This window comes from Engystomops pustulosus, chromosome 9, assembly GCF_040894005.1.
Source record: "Engystomops pustulosus chromosome 9, aEngPut4.maternal, whole genome shotgun sequence".
Lineage (NCBI taxonomy): Eukaryota > Metazoa > Chordata > Amphibia > Anura > Leptodactylidae > Engystomops > Engystomops pustulosus.
The window spans coordinates 91,982,327-92,000,179 of record NC_092419.1 but is presented as its reverse complement, the minus strand read 5'-3'; the positions used below and the strand labels follow the sequence as shown (position 1 = coordinate 92,000,179).

Below are 17,853 nucleotides of genomic sequence, written 5' to 3'. Positions count from 1 at the left end.
ATATCTTATAGTCAATTGGTTCATATGTGTTTTGGGTTATTGAATTGTTGAAGAATGCTCCCCATTTCCTTCATAGTAAGTAAAGGATAGGTGGTAGCAGCAATATTTTGTTAAAGTTTGAAAGCGTGCTGGGCACTAAGAGTACAATTAAGCATTAATACACCATCTTTGATAGGTGGGCGTAGTTTAGGGGATACTCCCTAGTGTAACTGCGCCCTGTTATGTGACTTGAGTGGGGTACGTCACAAATATAAACACCAGGAACATGGTCAGGGAACTACATGTGCTACAAGCCCCCATAAAATGAATGTATTGCTGTAATAGTCTTTTTAAAATAATAGAAAACAAATTAAAAAAATAATAATTTTTTAAACCCTTGAATATTTGTACATTTTAGACAACACAAATAGCTTTAGACTGTTACCTTTGCTTCTGCGCATCAATTAGTTCATTTTTTGCAAATTCAAAGTCTCTGCGCCATTCTTGCCCAGCCCCTCCTAGGCATACAGTCCTTCGACCACTCTGAACTTCCGTGGGGTGGTTGAATCTGAAGTAATGATTTCCCCCCAGAATCACTCTATCTCCCTAAAATTTAAGGTTTAGATCAAAGAATATACAAATTACAAACAATACATGTTTGCTCTAGAACATGAGGATATGAACCCTATTTCTATTGTACTCTTGTATGTTAGGTAGAAAGTTTAAAAAAAAAACTCAAATTTCACTCACTTTGTGCAATATCTGTACAGTAGGGCAAATTAAAAGAAGCAGGAAACAGAAAAATCAGAGGAGAGCGAGTATTTTTAGGCAAATCTACAAAAGTAATGCATCTCCCTGTATTACCTCATATGTTTATAGCCACACAAGTAATTTTTAGTCCCTTGTAACTTTGGATAACAATATAATATTATTATTGATTTGGCAGACTTTTTAGATCTAACCGACTCCCTTAAAGGGAACCTGTAAGACACATCTAGTCCCCCCCGCCTCAAACCTAAGGTGTCACCTCATGTACTGAAGTGAGTTGCTCTGCATAATGATATTGAAATGAGTCAGCGACTCCTGTGAATTGTAAAACTAATCCCGGTAACGCCAGTGTATAAATGGCAACCTAAGTCACCATCTTGGATTTTAGGTGCCATCTTGGATTTTAGGTGCCATTTTTAAGTTGGCTCTTAACATATGATTAGATAGGAAAAAGTTACCATGTATAAGCTTCTGATAAGGGTGGAGTGTACAATCCTTTGAGAAGGTGCACCCCATGCAATCTACTAGTGGTGGCATGTAAGAGTGTGGTCATGTGACTACATAAGACACGGATAAAGGATAACATGTGCAACATCCCCCACCGGGGCCTAGCCTTTTTTTTGGGTCCTGGAGGCACCCAGGGCCCGGAATACCGGAGTGGCTGGCAGTTGCGGCCTGGGCACGGTAGTGTCACAGTGCTTGGTATGGGGACCGGAGGGCTGTCCTACAGCCTGGCAGGTCTCCAGCAGGTGGTGTTGGCAAGAAATGATGAGGGAGAGGCTGCTGTAGTAGTTCTCCTTGGGGCGGGTTTGGGGTCTGAAGTATGAGTCCCTGTGTGGTGGATAGGGTGCCCGTGATGGTGACAGCCGTAGTAGCAGGGAGCAGACGGAGGCAGACGTTATACAAAAATAACTTACAGTTCTTTATTGGAACCGACAGGAACAATAGATAACGTGCCAAACGAATCTTGACAATGGTAGGATGCTGGGGGTGCACTTGGAGAGGGAACCACAGGAATTGGTCACCAGCCTGGATGCAAGAGCAAGCTGGGAGATAGCTGTGTCCTAGTAGGATGCTTCAGCTTGTCCTGTGTTACTTCAGATATCACCCTTGAAGGTAGGATGATACACCTTTACTCACTAACTCATCAGAGCTGCACAGGCAGTGAGCTGGCTCTCTCACTCTGCTTTGTCTGACTGACCCTGACTGAATAGTCTCTTGTGTCTCTCACACTGACTAGACTAACTAGACTGCCTCTAGAACTTTCCTGACCAGGGGTTTTATTACTCCCACTGGTGAGGTGGTGGTTACTCCTCCAATGGCATCCCAGCTTAGAATACAATATAAGAACAGGTGTGATTGGCTGATGGAAAGACGTGACATTAAACAATTAACTCCTGCCTTACCAGGCAGGATCTACCGCTGCAGTGTTGTGTAGTGACCTGCTGTGGGGTTCATCAGACTCCACACAGGTTGCAAGCTACATATTGGGACGTATTCGCAACAACCCCTCTGCCTTGTATTGGCAGGGGTGTTGCACATGTAAGAAGAATATCCCAGAATACGAGGGTATGATTGAACACACAGTTTAGAAGGCATTTTCCTCGCTTGTCATATTTTTGGGCCTGGCCAACCATTGGGAGAGGGTCCCAAGCCGGTAATCCCTGTATGAGTAGGTCATGCAAGGAATTGTTAAAAACTAAAACATCCAGGGGCAGCCATGCTATGTGAGGAGTTTGTAAGCCACCAGTAGGGAATGCCTTGCTGTGGACAGTGATCTGTGGAACCAAAGGACCCATGGGCCACCAGAGTGTGATCCTGACATTGCTAGCCATATGAACTCATCAGTTCCAGGTCTCCTCAGCGTTAGGCTGTTCAACATGGTAGGCAAGAGAACGCTCCGCAGACTGCCAATGAAGTGTTACAGGTTAGTCACGCTTGATATGCGCAATATAGATTGGACACACCCCTTAAAGATTAAAGAAGTCTGTTAAAATCATTATTTTAAATTATTTTGGATTGTTGTTTTGAATTTACTGTTTATACAGGTCTACGTGATTGATGTAATAAAGGCTAAATTATTAATTAACCTTGGGTTTTGGTGCTTCTTTAGGGTGGAAATCTGAACTAGGGCTAAGAACTCAGGGTCTTGACCAATCAGTGACGAGTATTCCCCCCTTCCCCCCCCCCCTCATTCTTGATTGCCAAAACAACCCCCTTCATCCTCTGTCCACTTGTTAACATGCCCCCAAACATGAATGATATGTGCAGTGGGCATGCAGAGGAAGGGGCTGTTGCTGCCTGGCTGATCAGCTCAGGAACACCTGACTAGACTCAATTTAAAAGGATTACAATGCAGATTAGATGGGGGGGGGGGGTCATTTATAATTTACATGAGCCGCTGACTCATTTCAATATCATCCTGCAGAGCAACTCACTACAGTACATGAAATAGGACCTTCGTTTTAGGGACTAGATGACAGGTTCCCTTTAAAGGGCATCTACCCCCAGGATGAATGACTGTATGCAAATGAGCCTGAGGGGCTCCATAGATGTTAATGGAGCCTGAAGCCCCTCAGACTGATTTGCATACAGTCCTTCATCCTGGGGGTAGATGCCCTTTAATTACCATCACCAGATAAGAGAAAAAAAAAGAGGATTTGTCGATATTTTATAGCTTACATGATGTAAAACCACAGAGTCCTGAATCAGGTTTCCATTGACAAATGTCTCTGCTCCCGGCATTGCGAGTAGAGTCACTGTGCCATGTTTATTATCGATGACACTGAAAATGGAAAGTGGAGAGGTAAGTGACATTTTCAGTGAAAAGATCATTTTTATAGAATTTGGTATCCAAGATATTTTACAAAAAAAAAAAAAAACTATTGAAACACTATCGGACAATGAATGTTTAAGACGTAACTTTTTTTAAAGAAGATTTTTAAAGAGTGTTAAAGAGTTAAAGATTGATTGAGTGAAACACAGAGGAACAGTGTGACTATATTTCCTGTAGATTTTGACCCTGCCGAACACAATGGTCCAATTTTTTGTTTTGTACAACCTTAAGAGAATCTCAAAATCAAGCATGATTAACCAGACACTTACTTACTGATCCAGGCACAATGATTTGGATAATCTTATTTTTGTTATCCATGGCCTTCTTCTAAAATCACCTTTTAAAATCATGCTAGTAAGCCTGAAGGGCTCCGGGGTGTTACCAGAGCTCCTCCATGCTGCAGTTTTACAGGTTTGTACACAGTCTCCCCCTCTGCTCCACCAGCACTTCCTACTCCCTCTGCTTGATGTAATCTCATTGTATTTGAGTAAGTTTTAGCACACAGGGAGAGGGGGAGGGGGATGCTCCTTGCACATTGTAACAGCCTGTGAAACTAAAGCAGGAGGGGCTCTGGTATCACCCCCAGGAAGCCATTCAGGCTCATGAGCATAATTTTAAAACTTGAATTTAGAAGGAAAGAGGCCATGGATAACAGCTATATTACCAATTACTGTCACTATGCCTGGATCTATGTGCAAGTATCCCTAGTTTATCCATACAGTTAATGTGAATGAAGCCCAATATCAGTGAAAAAACAGTAGTTACTTACCGGTAATGATGTTTCCTCGAACCACGACGGCACCAACCAGAGAGAGGGAGGGATCCGCCCCCAGGGACAGGAAACCTGAGCATAAAAACATGCTCCTCCTTATCTGCCTCAGTGTTTACAGAGACTTGGAAGAGCCATATCGTTAGTACATCAGAAACATATAAATCTATATATCGTTTTCCATGTATGCGTAATTTATATATATATATATAATATATATATGTCTTTTTTTTTTTTTTTTTTTTGTTTGCAACACCCGTGAATTATCCTATAGAACCATAGATTTTAGGAAAGAACACCCTGGGTGGGAATATACCAGGTGCCGTCGTGGTTCGAGGAAACATCATTACCGGTAAGTAACTACTGTTTTCCCCTTCACCACGACGGCACCAACCAGAGAGATTTTCAGAGAAAAGTATTAGGGAGGGATAACAGAGGAGAGAACCTTCCTCCCAAAAGAAAGTTCAGATGACCCCGCCACATTCACCCGATAATGTTTGAAGAAGGTGTGGGGGGTAGTCCAACATGCAGCCTGACAAATTTGGTCCAAGGAGGCATGTCTGAATTCTGCCCAAGAGGTGGCTAGTGCCCGGACAGAATGGGCGTGAATATTCTCTGGGGCAGATTTCTCAGCCAGTTCGTAAGCCAATTGAATAGTGATTCTAATCCATCTGGCGATGGTTGCAGATGAAGCCTTGGAGCCTTTGTTTCTTCCTGAAAAGAGAACAAATAAACTATCTGATTTTCTCCAGGATTTTGAAACCTCTAAGTATTGGAGAATACTGCGTCTAACATCAAGGTTATGAAAAGATTTTTCACCTTCTGACCTAGGATTTGTGCAAAATGATGGAAGTATTACCTCTTGGGACCTATGAAAATTAGAGACCACTTTTGGAAGAAACTCAGGGTCGGGTCTTAGAATAATCCTATCATGTAGGACCGAAAAGTAGGGGGGTCTACATGACAATGCTGCTACTTCACCTACTCTTTTTGCCGAGGTGATGGCTGTTAAAAATACTGATTTTAATGTAAGAAGCTTAATTGGGATACTTTCTAAAGGCTCAAATGGGGGACCTGATAATGATTTCAGGACCAATGACAGGTCCCAAGGGGGGAGTCTAGATCTAATAGAAGGACGAAGTTTCACTGAGGCCCTAATAAATCTAGATATCCAGGGGTGACTAGCTATATCCTGGTCATAAAGAGCTGCTAGGGCTGACACCTGAACCTTCAAAGTTGCTGGTTTTAACCCTTTCTCAAGCCCCAACTGTAAGAAGTCTAGAATAAGCTTAAAGTCTGGGTTATCTATGTGTATGTCATGATTTCCTACAAATGAAAAGAAAGCCTTCCATGTTCTAAAATAAATTTTGTAGGTGATAGGCTTCCTGCTATTCTGCAGAGTGGATATTACCCGAGAAGAGAGTCCCCTATTTTGTAGGATTAACCTTTCAAGAGCCATGCCGTTAAATGAAGCCCTTTCACTTGAGGATGACAGATAGGACCCTGGAATAACAAGTCTTTCCTGTCGGGCAGTATCCACGGGTCTGCGATTGACATATCCCTGAGACTTGAAAACCAAGCACGTCGTGGCCAAAATGGGGCAATGAGAATCACTTTTGCTTTGTCCCGCTTTATCTTCCCCACCGTTCTTGGTATTAACACCATGGGAGGGAAGGCATAGAGTAGATGGTAGTGTCCCCAATTTTGGGAGAATGCATCTATGGCCAGGGGATGGTCTCTGCGATTTAGGGAAAAGAAGTTTTTTACCTTTCGATTCCCTTTGTTGGCGAAGAGGTCTACTTCTGGATACCCCCACAATTTTGTTATCATGTGGAAAATTTTTTCGTTCAGAGCCCAATCCCCCTGGGAGATGATATTTCGGCTCAGAAAATCTGCCTGGACATTTTCTGTACCCCTTATATGTACTGCATTTAGGGATTTGAAGTGAACCTCTGCCAACTGAAAGATCTGAGAAGTAATTTGCATTAGGTGTAACCCTTTTGTGCCTCCCTGTTTGTTTATGTAGGCTACAGTAGTGGTGTTGTCTGACCTTACTAACACCCTCTGTTCCCGTAAGAGTGGAAGTGCTGCTTTTAGCCCTTTTAGTACTGCCAATAACTCTTTTGCATTGGAAGATAGGCCGTCTTCTTGTGGTTCCCAGTTGCCCTGAAAAGACTGATCTACTACTTGAGCCCCCCATCCCCAGGGACTGGCATCTGTAGTAATTATACCATCCCAGTCTAACACCCATGGGAGACCTTGTGTTAAGTTTTGGGGAACTAACCACCAGTCTAGAGATTTTAGTACTACGTCGGGAATTCTTATTTTCTTGTCTAGGGATGTTGGACACTTGTCCCATGTGCCGAGGAGAAAATTTTGGAGTTCCCTTGTATGATACTGAGCCCAGGGGACCGCCTGAATGCTTGCCACTAAACAACCCAGAAGAGACATGGCTCCTCTGATGGAAATTTCGGGAGTGGAGATTAGGTCGGTTACTCCTTTTGTAATTTTCTCCTGTTTTTCTAGAGGAAGGAAAGTTTTTTGACACTGGGAATCCAGCAGTACCCCCAGGAAACTTTTTTGTGTTGACGGGGTTATACAAGACTTTTCTAGGTTTCTGACCCAACCCAAGAAATCTAGGATTCTGCATACCCTGTCTACCTGGTTCCTTACTGCAAGTTCTGAGGCACCAACTAGTAGGAAATCGTCTAAGTACGGGATGAACAAACCTGGCTCTTTTCTTATAAAGGTTGCCATTTCTGAAATAACCTTTGTAAAAACCCTCGGTGCGATAGCTATGCCAAAGGGAAGTGCTCTGAATTGGAAATGCAAGATCCTTTGATCTACTTGAACCGCAAGTCTTAGGTACTTCTGGTATTCCGGATGAATTGGAATATGGTAATAAGCGTCTGCCAGGTCTATTGACGCCATGAAACATCCTGGGAATAGCAGATTTACCGCAGACTTTAAAGTTTCCATTTTGAAACTTGGGATCTGAAGATGTGAATTTGAACCTTTTAAGTTTATTATAGCTCTTAATGACCCGTTGGGTTTTTTCACCCAGAAAAGAGTTGAATAAAATCCTTGACCCTTTTCCCCCGACGGTACCAGACACAGTACCTTTTTGGAAAGAAGAGTAGCAATTTCTGACATCATTGCTAGTCCACCTTTTCCGGACGGGACTTTTGTGATTCTGAATCTCTGAGGAGGGAGAGTTGTAAAGTCCCAGGTTATCCCTTGTGAGATGGTACTTAGGATCCAGTTGCTGTCTGATATTGTTTTCCAGGCCGGGAGGAAAAAGGAAAGTCTTCCTCCTACCTGGGGCCTTATGTCATTGTGGATGGGAACGGGCCGGTTTGGACTGATTCCTAGACTGGTTAAATAAGAAACCTCTATTCCTCTGTGGTCTGGAGGAATTTGGTCTGGAGTCTTTCTCTCTCCTTTCAAACCTTGCCCTACGAAAGGACCGAAAGGATCTTGATTTATAAGGAACATAAGGGGAAGGGAATCCTTTCCTCTTATCCTCTGCTTTTTCTAGTAAATCATCCAGGATGGGACCAAATAAAAAATCTCCATTGCAGGGTATATTACACAGTCTGCTCCTAGAGGCCAAATCACCCGACCAGTCTTTTAGCCAGAGGGCTCTTCTTGCAGAGTTTGATAGTGCCGCAGATCTTGCTGATAGTCTCAGACTATCAATCGAGGCGTCTGCTAAAAGAGCTGCTCCTTTCTGTATATTTGCAATAGAGGACTGCAGACTTTCTCTAGGGACCTTATTTTGTATATCATTCCCCAATTGGCCTAACCACATCAATACCGCTCGGGCCGTGCAAGCGGCTGCCACAGCTGGTTTAAACGCATTAGTCGAAGATTCCCAAGTTTTTTTAAGGTATCCATCCGCTTTCCTATCTAAAGGATCCTTTAGGGAACTAATATCTTCAAAGGGTAGGAAAGCCCCACGGCCCATTTTTATGATCGAAGCATCCACTTTAGGTGGGGGGCCCCAGGATGAAGTATTATCCAAATCAAAGGGGTATTTCCTTTTAATTGCTCTGGAAATAAAAGATTTCTTGTCAGGGTTTTCCCACTCCTTTGAAATTAATGTGGAAATAGTGTTATGAATGGGAAAAGTGCGTTTTTTCTTTTCCGCTAAACTTTCAAACATAATGTCCTGGACTGACTTTGGCTCTCTCTTTTCCTCAATGTCCATAGTGGCTCTAATCATTTTTAACAATTGATCAGTGTCCTCCGTTAGGAATAAAGGACGCCCCGCCAATTCCTCCTCAGAGAGCGAAGAGGCTGTTTCATCCTGAATAATACCCTCTTCTTCAGAGTTTGAAGGGTCTTCCGGGGCTGTTACAGTGGAAGGACCCGGAAGATTTTTATCCGGTAATATAGGTGCCGGATTAATCGTTTCTTTTACTGTCAACTGGACCTCTTCTCTAATTACCGAACGAAGGGTCTCCAGCCATGAGGAGGATTCCTCTGAGATAATCTTTCCAATACAGGAAGAACACGTATTTTTCTCATAACCAGACGGCAACTTCCTACTGCACATCCTACATTCCCTGTGATGTGTTTTCCTAGTGGCTTTCTTGGGAGTATCTTCTCCCTAAAACCATTAAGAATCAGAACATTAGTGTGTGTAAAAAAATGCCCCATCGGGTAACTCACCACACCTTCATTACCGGAGTTGGGTTCTTCAGGGGTTCAGGGAGCTCACGCTTATCCGCCATTCTCCTGGCCTGAGCTGCAAAGCACCAAATGCTTACTCTTGCATGGCGCTTAAATGTGAAGAAAATCCAGCCAGGCCACGCCCCCTTCCGGTTCCAGCTTTGCCGGCTCGTTCTTCTATTGCATATACACATATGCACAGAACGAGCCCAGCCAGCTCCACAAATACCCTGGTGGTTGTCTTACCGCCCCACGGCCCCTTCTTTTTTCCCCCTGTCTTCACGCTGCCCCGTTCCGGGCAGCGCCGATGCGAACCGGAAGTGAAGAGCGAGCACTTCCGGTCGCGCGCCTCCGATACCACAGCGAGGCGCCATACAGGAGGAGAAGGACCACGTGGAGCCGGCCTCTCCAGGAAGACGCGACGCGCCCCCCGGTAAGTTAGAAACTGTGGGCACCCGACGGAACCAACCAGAGGTTCCCTCAGCCCACGCTCAGGTCCCTTCCAGGGACAGGAAACCACTGAGGCAGATAAGGAGGAGCATGTTTTTATGCTCAGGTTTCCTGTCCCTGGGGGCGGATCCCTCCCTCTCTCTGGTTGGTGCCGTCGTGGTGAAGGGGAAAGTTCAAATTCATATAAGCTAAAGTATCAATTTCCATAAAAGCCTGTTACCCACAAACAAGTTTAGTCTGAGAAATGAGCTTTAGGCACCTACAGAATTTCCTGGACTGAACCTAGAACTACTGAACGGAACACGTCCAAGTTATGAAAACACCTGTAAAGGGATCCAAAAACCGTTAAAATACGATGCATTTATATTTCTGTAACCTGTACGTACCAGTGGTCTTTGGCTATGAGGACTCCTGTTAGCTGGATCTCATGGTCGGAGCCTGGGTGTGTCTTCCCCACTCTTGTTTGACCCTCCTTTATTAGGTACAGAAGCACCTCAGACAGCTGAGGGTCAGCACTAAGATTGACCAGGTTGGGAAATCTATTATCAACTTTGAAGCAAACCCCCGCTTTCTGTTTAAACACACACACAAAAAAATAGTTTAAAAAAAAATTTTTTTTCAAAGATAAAGCTAGAGAACACATCTGGCCAGTTGCAGTAAGTTTGGACATACCAGCAGTTCTTTTGCCTCTTCCAGTTTCTGCTGTTTGGCAAGGTGAAGTTTTTCTTCCCAAGACCTGAAACGGAATAAAAATAAGGGGGTTACTAAGCAAAAACAACAAACATTGTCCAATTTTTTGTTTTTTTTTGTCATTTTTTTTGTGTCATTAGTCATATTTTATTGGTTACAACAGTTTAACTTTATGGAGCATGTGGACATATGAATTCTAGATACATCATTTTGGGGCATCTATAGTTTATTCATGAAATTAACTGTCTAGTTAGAGAAAAATATAACCAACAATTCTGGTTTGGGATTTTTAGCATTTCCTTTTTGCCATTTAGGAGAAAGAAAATCTTGTTTTACTTTCTCCATCTTTTCAGATGGGGCTTTTTTTTTGTTCTTTTCAATGTAATAATTTTGGGGAACATTTTTTTTATCACTTATGTATTATATATGACTATGTGCGTTGGGGGTAGTTTGGGGACTTTCCCCATCATATATTTTTTAGTAAAACAATTATTATCATGCTTATGAATGCTCACATACAGTCCTACCTACAGACCTGCCTCTCAGAGGCTCCATAGCTTAGATGAAGGTAGAAACGTAAGAGAAGAAATAACTGCCTGCCACCTGGTAAAGGTCAGTGTAAGGGTCCGATTTTTAAAAAACTGAATAAACTTGCACAGGGGCGAGCCACGGCCAATCGCATATGCGTTTTGACGCAAACTCATGCGATCGGCAACCAGCACCCGGTGCCTTGTATTGTCTAAAAGCACCAAGCTGTTTTTTCGAACAGCAAGTTACTTTAACCCCAGGTTGTCTGAATGACCCTACCATATATTAGTATACTACAGTAGGGCAGTATAGGGCGATTTTACATATTATTATAATGTGCAAATCGCACATTGTACCAGATCTTCTGTAATTAGACCGTCTCAGGTCTTATAAAGACTGTAGCTCCCCAATGACGCAAAGAGGCATAAATAATTAGGTAATGAGTTGTGCAGGAGAAGATAAAGATAATATCAGTGATCCCCACTGATCACATGTGTTTTTAGCTTAGGTCACTTACTTTGTTTTAACGGTTACCCAACGCATGCATTTCCATGGAAACACACATGCAACTCTTGCCGAGGCCCTCCCCCCTATGCGCTTGAATTGCGTTTCTAAATGTTTTGCAAACGCCGCGTGAGACTATGAAATTTATGCATACGCAAAAGGGGGCATAGCGAGGGGTGTAACCAAAGGGAGTGGTTTGTCCACCTTTTCCGTTGTGGAAAGTTGGGAGATATGCATAATCCTCTTACACGCCGCAGTCATGCTTGACCATGGAATGTATGGCAATAACACCCATTATCAGAGTTATCTTCAGTCGGGTGTTAGAGGAGTGTGTCATCTGTAAGAAATAGCGGACACCCGCTCTGCTAGTGAGCCAGAACTACAGGCAGTCCCCGGGTTACATACAAGATAGGGTCCGGAGGTTTGTTCTTAAGTTGAATTTGTATGCAAGTCGAAACTGTATATTTTATAATTGAAGTTTTAGACAAATTTTTTCTTTTGCCCCAGTGATAATTGGAGTTTCAAAATTTTTGCTGTAATGGGACCAAGAATTATCAATAAAGCTTCATTACAGACATCTTACAGCTGATCATTGCAGTCTGGGACTATAGTAAAGCATCCAGAGAGCTTCAGCAGAGGTCACAGGGGTCTGTCCAACTATGGGTTGTCCAAGTCAGGTGTCCTTAAGTAGGGGACCGCCTGTACTGCCTGATGCAGGGAATCAATTGCCAAATCAATCTTTTCCCGGCTATTCAATGTCAGGAAGGTTTCATTTGGTATCTGAACAAACCTAATATAGTTTATTTTTTTTATCTTTTTACCAAAGGAAACATTGCAAAAACAGGAATGCTTTATAGATTCTTAAGTTTTTATAATAATTACAAACTTTTAACCAAAGGAGAAAAAAAAAACGCAATAGCAAAGCACATTCCTCTTAGTCACACATTCAGGATAACAAACATTGTATTTTTTTGCCCAATATACAAAGTAGCTATAATGCCCAAGAACATGATCTGTGTGGTTCATTTTACATTGAACAGTATTGACACATTACAAGGATACATTTGTGCACCAATTTATTACATTTTTTATATGGAGCTGATCATTCCAGTTCTGTAGACTACATGCGTCACCTTAAGCTCTGATGACACATCCCTATACATCCTGGTTGCAAGGGGGACAGATTAGGGAATTTCTCTTGTTGTCCATTTCATCTGCCCAATTTTATTTTTTCACCAAACTGGACCGTCTTCTGCTTGGACTGACTGTGCATTTCATAGGTAAATGGGTTGGACGTTAGGATTATCAGAATATTACTGATACCAACAATGATAGTAAAGCGTAGTATTCATTTTCCCATATAGATGACAAGAGACCCCTGAATGTTAAAGAAAAAAAATAGGACCTCATTTAGCCCCTATAAAAGAAATAACCAGAGAAAGGGAAATAACCATAGATGGCAGGAGTTTCACTTTCCCAAGCAGGAAACCCCTTGTGCCATTGTAACAATAAAATGTAAATGGGTGGGAACGGACGCTGTAGGCCTTGTCAGCCTAGCCTTTCTATCTGTAGGGCTCCAATATGCCGATAGTAGGTATGTTTTAGGTCATGTACATGCCTTTGTCTACAATTTAAAATAAACTAAATGGAGTAAAAACTTGAACCTGACCATTTTGACCATCGTTTAAAACTTTGGATTCTACTTACTTCTGGGTTTCTGATAGCTGCCTCTCTTGGTAAGACAGACGCTCTCTCAGAGAACATATCTCCTGCAGGCTGGCTTCATATACAGACTGGTCAACCCCCTGTACACACTGCTGGGCAGCCTTCAGCTTGTCAATTTCAGATTTCAGCTCTGTAAAGGCAAAATAAAAAAAAAATTAAGTGCAAAAACATCAACAGGCTTGTCAAAATTGAGCAAATAAATGTTATCGTTTGTGTAATGAAAAAGTTGTACATTTCCCAATATACTCATGGCCTCCTAGATCTTACTCAACAGGATTTATTTTTTCCTGGGAATAAGAACCGGTCCAAGGTCATGTGATCTCAAGTGAATGGCTAGTTGTAATACACAGTCCCTGGTACCTGTGTGACATCACTTGACTTGGTTCTTATTCCCAGGAGGTAAACAATGAAGCTTCCTATATAATGACAGTAATAATAGATCTAAAAAAAGTGAGGAATTTTTACAGAACATATATTGGAAAATATAATAACTTTATTAGACAAACAGTATGAAATTATTTGCTGAAAATAGACAACCCCCTTCAATTCATAAGCAAAAATATGAATAGCAACCCATATACCTCTGATGAGAGCAGCATTGGAGTCTTCATTTACTCTGGCTACATTGATGATGTTCCTAGCTTTAGTAGCATACCGTAGAGTACTAAGAGTCTCCTCCAGGTTTACAGATGCAGGACTGATCGTAGCAATCATGGCAGTCTTGGAATTGCCACCCAAACTTTCCTTTAAGAGCCTTTGGGAGCCAAAAAAAAATTAATTTTCAAAAGATCTCTCAGAATAGTAAAAAAAATTACATGCTTACCACTATGGAATAAAGTTCCAATGCTTTCATCTTATTCATTTTAGGCACCAATTTTTTTATATTTCAGTAAGCAACACAGCACGGTTTTTGGTGGCTAATGGTCAGCAACATAGTGAGAGCTCTAGAGGACTCAAACGATAAATTATACAGAATCCTTTTCAAACACAACATCTCTTCCCAAACAGCCACGAGAGGCTTCCTTTAAAATTAACTTCTATACCAATAATGGTTTTGACCTTCAGCTAATGTTTTCTGAGAAGCCAGTCCACAACCAAGGAGGAGGCTAATATGGCAGCACCTCCTGATGTCTAAAAGACAATACAAGATAGATTTAATGACCAATACAAGGAAACTATTTTTTTTCCAAACAAAATTTGTTAAAACCACAACAGATAAGGTTTTAACCTTCAGGTGAAAACCCCTTAGTAAAAGAATAGCCAAATAGTGCAAAAGAAAAAAAACAAAAACAAAAAATCAAGACACACCATACACACAAGACTATACTGTAGTGATCTCCAGATGGAATGGAAGAGAGATATATTTATAACTACATGGCGCACACAACCCTCACATTTGCAAACTGTAAGAAATGCATACTCTTCAGTCTAGAGGCGGTGAACCAACAAGCCAAATCTGTGTCACTTACCAGGTGAGCAGAGATTCTCTGTAGGGTATAAAATGTCTCTTGTGGACATCTGACATTTCAGCAAGAGCAGATATCACTTTGCTCAAAGTAAGCAGAGATTTATTGATGCTGGCACCTTCCTAAAAGACAAAGTCCGCTGCTCATAAAGAGGAAATAAGCAAGAAAGGAAATACAATGTTCTAAGCCTAGTAACGTTCAAAGGCTAGACTTCAGGAAAGGTTTCTGTATGCATGTAATTTTAGATGGTCCTATAGTAATAGATATCCCCCCCCAAAAAAATGACCCTTCATCTGTGGCCATTTTATGGTCAGGAATCTCTGGCTGATGAGGTAACAGACAGGAGGCTTCACTTTACATATCAAAAAAGCGGAGCAAAACTATTAATAGATGTATATTGGTAAATTACCTAAAAACCATGTGGACCTCTACCCCTTTAACTGCGGTTAGGCAAGGTTATTAAACTTTTGCATACAACCATTAATATGACCTAGTCATTGCTCTATGTACTTCAATTAGAATGGGTCATCAGGCCTCATGGCCAACATGGATGCCTCACAGCATCTAGCTTTTCCTCAGCCATCACCCAAGGTACTGACCCGTCTCAAGATGGAAAGTAGTCTTTCCATTGCAAGACATTTTTCTTAAAAAAAAAAAATAAAAAAAAATAAAAAAAATCACAAAGCAAAACTGTATTGGTGGACTTGAGGTGAGCTATATACTAATTTCCATGATAGTTAAAGCAACATCAGTTCAGATCAAATATTTGTCTACTGATTGTTGAGGGTTCGACTATGCCTAACAATTGTAGATTCGAGCATACAGAGGAGCTGGAGGTCTAGTTAAGTTCTGTGTATAGTCACCCCCAGGACCTGCAGAAAATCTATGACCACTAACTGTAGCTGGACTTTTGGCTCCCTTTCTTAGTTGACATTCCCCCTCCATATGCTGTCAGATTCAGCTGATTGGTGGGGGTTCCTTCTACCAAGCCCCCAATTTATCAAATATCGATGACTAATCTCATGGATAGTTCAATATTATCCTGGAAATTCTCTTTATTATGTAATAAAGGATTTTGTTAATTTTGTTAACTGGTTGCAGACTACAAAAAGAGAAGTATTCAGGAATATGTAAATTAAAATAATTACAGATTAACATACTAGTAAAAATGTGTCAGCTTTTGACACAAACAGATGTTTTCCACTTACTAAATTAGAGAGAAAATTGAAAAAGTGGGCAACAGGGAAAACTTGGTTTATTAGGTAAACATCTATGGAAGGGCTCAGAGCACACCGGCGGCCTCTACGGATAAAGTTCTGGCTCGGGAGCTGTCTCTAAGTGCATTGACTCAGATCCTATAAAAATCTTAATTACATTTTTTTCAGGGGTCCCAAAGAACAAGTTTAAGACCTCATTTACTGTCTACTTGTCATAACATGGATCCATGCAAAAACTAGACGGCCTGGCTAGACATTACCTATTAAAATAATGGCATTGGGGCATGTCAATTGCTGTAATCTCATTAAGACATTTCTCCCCATTACGCTTATAGCCTTAGCTTCACCATCCCCTTCCAAGCATGTATGCCCAAAATATCAACAAAGCTGAACCGCAGTTTGTCGGAGCTGGATATGAAATCTTCGGATTCCATGCACCATTAATGTGTAAGAACATGCCTCTCGAAATGTATTTAAGCAACTAATGTTAAGGCTGTCTCTAACAATTGCCCCAACACTGTGTACAAATTCCCCCAAAGAGTAATTAAAGTCGTATTGTATCATATTTATGTCAAGATAAAGCTATTGGTGTAGTTAGCCTGTGTATGTTCGGTATTAATTGGAGGTTGGGTCCTTACAATGAAACACAAGGAACTGCCAGACCAAGTGTGCCAATAAATACACTTCGAAAACTTGTACCTACCTTTAATCGGATGCCACTGGTTTGTGCGGAGCTGCAGCGCTCACTCCCTGCCAGGTCTACCAGGTTAATTCTGCTGGTTCTTGTGTGGTCGTGAACTTCCCCTTCCAAAACTTCACTCTGCAATAGAAATAGGCAAAGTATGTATAACATTTATTAAAGTTTCCCATAAAACCCGGATTATTCCCTTGAAGAGTTACCATGGTTTGGGTCACCGACAGGGTCAACACAGAATGCGATCGGGAGCTCTTGTCGTTCATTCCTGTCGCCGCTGTAGCTCTTTGTTTATTGCCCAACTCCAACCAAGTCTAAGGGAAAAATTCTCCAGTTTTACAAGCTTGAAAGCTGAACATGGGTGCACGACCCAGGTGCACTGAAGCTTATTTGCATACATACATTTGGCTGCAATAGAGAGCCCTCGACTAACCCTTTTACTAACCTACACCTGACATAAGCACCTTTCATGCAATGGGTGATCAGGCCTACGTGCAGTAACCCCTTCACCAAGACCATACCTTGCTCGAGGTCAGTCAAAAATTAACCTTGCCATCCCAAAATTTTTACAGAGCATTTTTTTATGCGCCTTTTAATGAAGTTTCAGTATAGCAACAAACTCATTCCAATGATCACATAACAAGAGTTCATTTTATAGCCATGACATTGACCCAATTATCATCTGGCCTAAGGAGAAGACCCAATTTTTGCATCTTATATAGTTCATTATAATCTGTCATGGAATCACTTATGGCAGCATGTACCTCCTGCCTCCAATAACTTCGAAAAAAGGAAAACCTTTAACCAACTTCCTAAGCCCCGTGTCAGCATGTTATGTCATATAAAAAAATATATATATATACTGCAAAAGTACCTGTTTTTTGGCCTTAAACTATGATATAATAAAAAAAATAGAAAAATAAAAATTATTTTAAGTACAAAGACATAGCTGGGTTTCATATACAAAGGATCTTTGCTTTTCTTGGCACACCGAGTGTTAAACTTGTTGCCGCAGGGACCTGTCATACAGCCTTTTCCTTCCAGCCGTGAAACTTTTTAAAGAGTTCACCCTCCTCATTCCCCTCCAGCTGTATGTGACGGCCAGTCCAATGCATTATGGGGCACTGCTCTAAGGATGCCTGTGGCTACGTTTTTTTGTAACTTAGGTGTCATCGTTCGTGTCTGTCATTCAACGTAACGTGAACAGTATGAAGTAAAGCCGAAGAGCAAAGGGATTTAGGGAGGATAACAGAGCTATCCTATTAATTAATAGGACAAATTAGTGGGAATGTATCAATTGGAAAGGGACATCACATTCTAACCTTATAGGGAGGTAAAGGTTGGGCTGTGGATACAATTTTCTTAAAGGGATTTTATAAGTAAGGTACTGTAGGATGATGAACAAATAAGGTTGCATTAAGATATCTGTGTTACATTGTCCACATTAAACCCACACAAATGAAGTTTCGACTATGTGACTAAGGACCCTATTCAGAGGCATTATAGACAAATAAGGATGTGTGGCTGTATATAGTCACTGCAACACAGACATC

At 41.6% G+C, this 17,853-nt stretch overlaps 1 protein-coding gene across 3 annotated transcripts in view; it reads right to left on the bottom strand.

Annotated features, from left to right (window-relative positions):
* Nucleotides 1-17,853, bottom strand: part of LOC140076835 (kinesin-like protein KIF14) — an 84,346-nt gene that overhangs the window by 40,766 nt on the left and 25,727 nt on the right. For all 3 annotated transcript variants that reach the window (XM_072123578.1, XM_072123580.1, XM_072123577.1), the window contains exons 9-17: nt 16,507-16,614; nt 16,310-16,426; nt 14,393-14,511; nt 13,505-13,677; nt 12,906-13,053; nt 10,149-10,212; nt 9,863-10,047; nt 3,430-3,532; nt 425-585 (exon numbers count right to left, since the gene is read on the bottom strand). In XM_072123578.1, the coding sequence (XP_071979679.1) occupies nt 425-585; nt 3,430-3,532; nt 9,863-10,047; nt 10,149-10,212; nt 12,906-13,053; nt 13,505-13,677; nt 14,393-14,511; nt 16,310-16,426; nt 16,507-16,614 (1,178 nt within the window). The remainder of the gene's footprint in view (nt 1-424; nt 586-3,429; nt 3,533-9,862; nt 10,048-10,148; nt 10,213-12,905; nt 13,054-13,504; nt 13,678-14,392; nt 14,512-16,309; nt 16,427-16,506; nt 16,615-17,853) is intronic.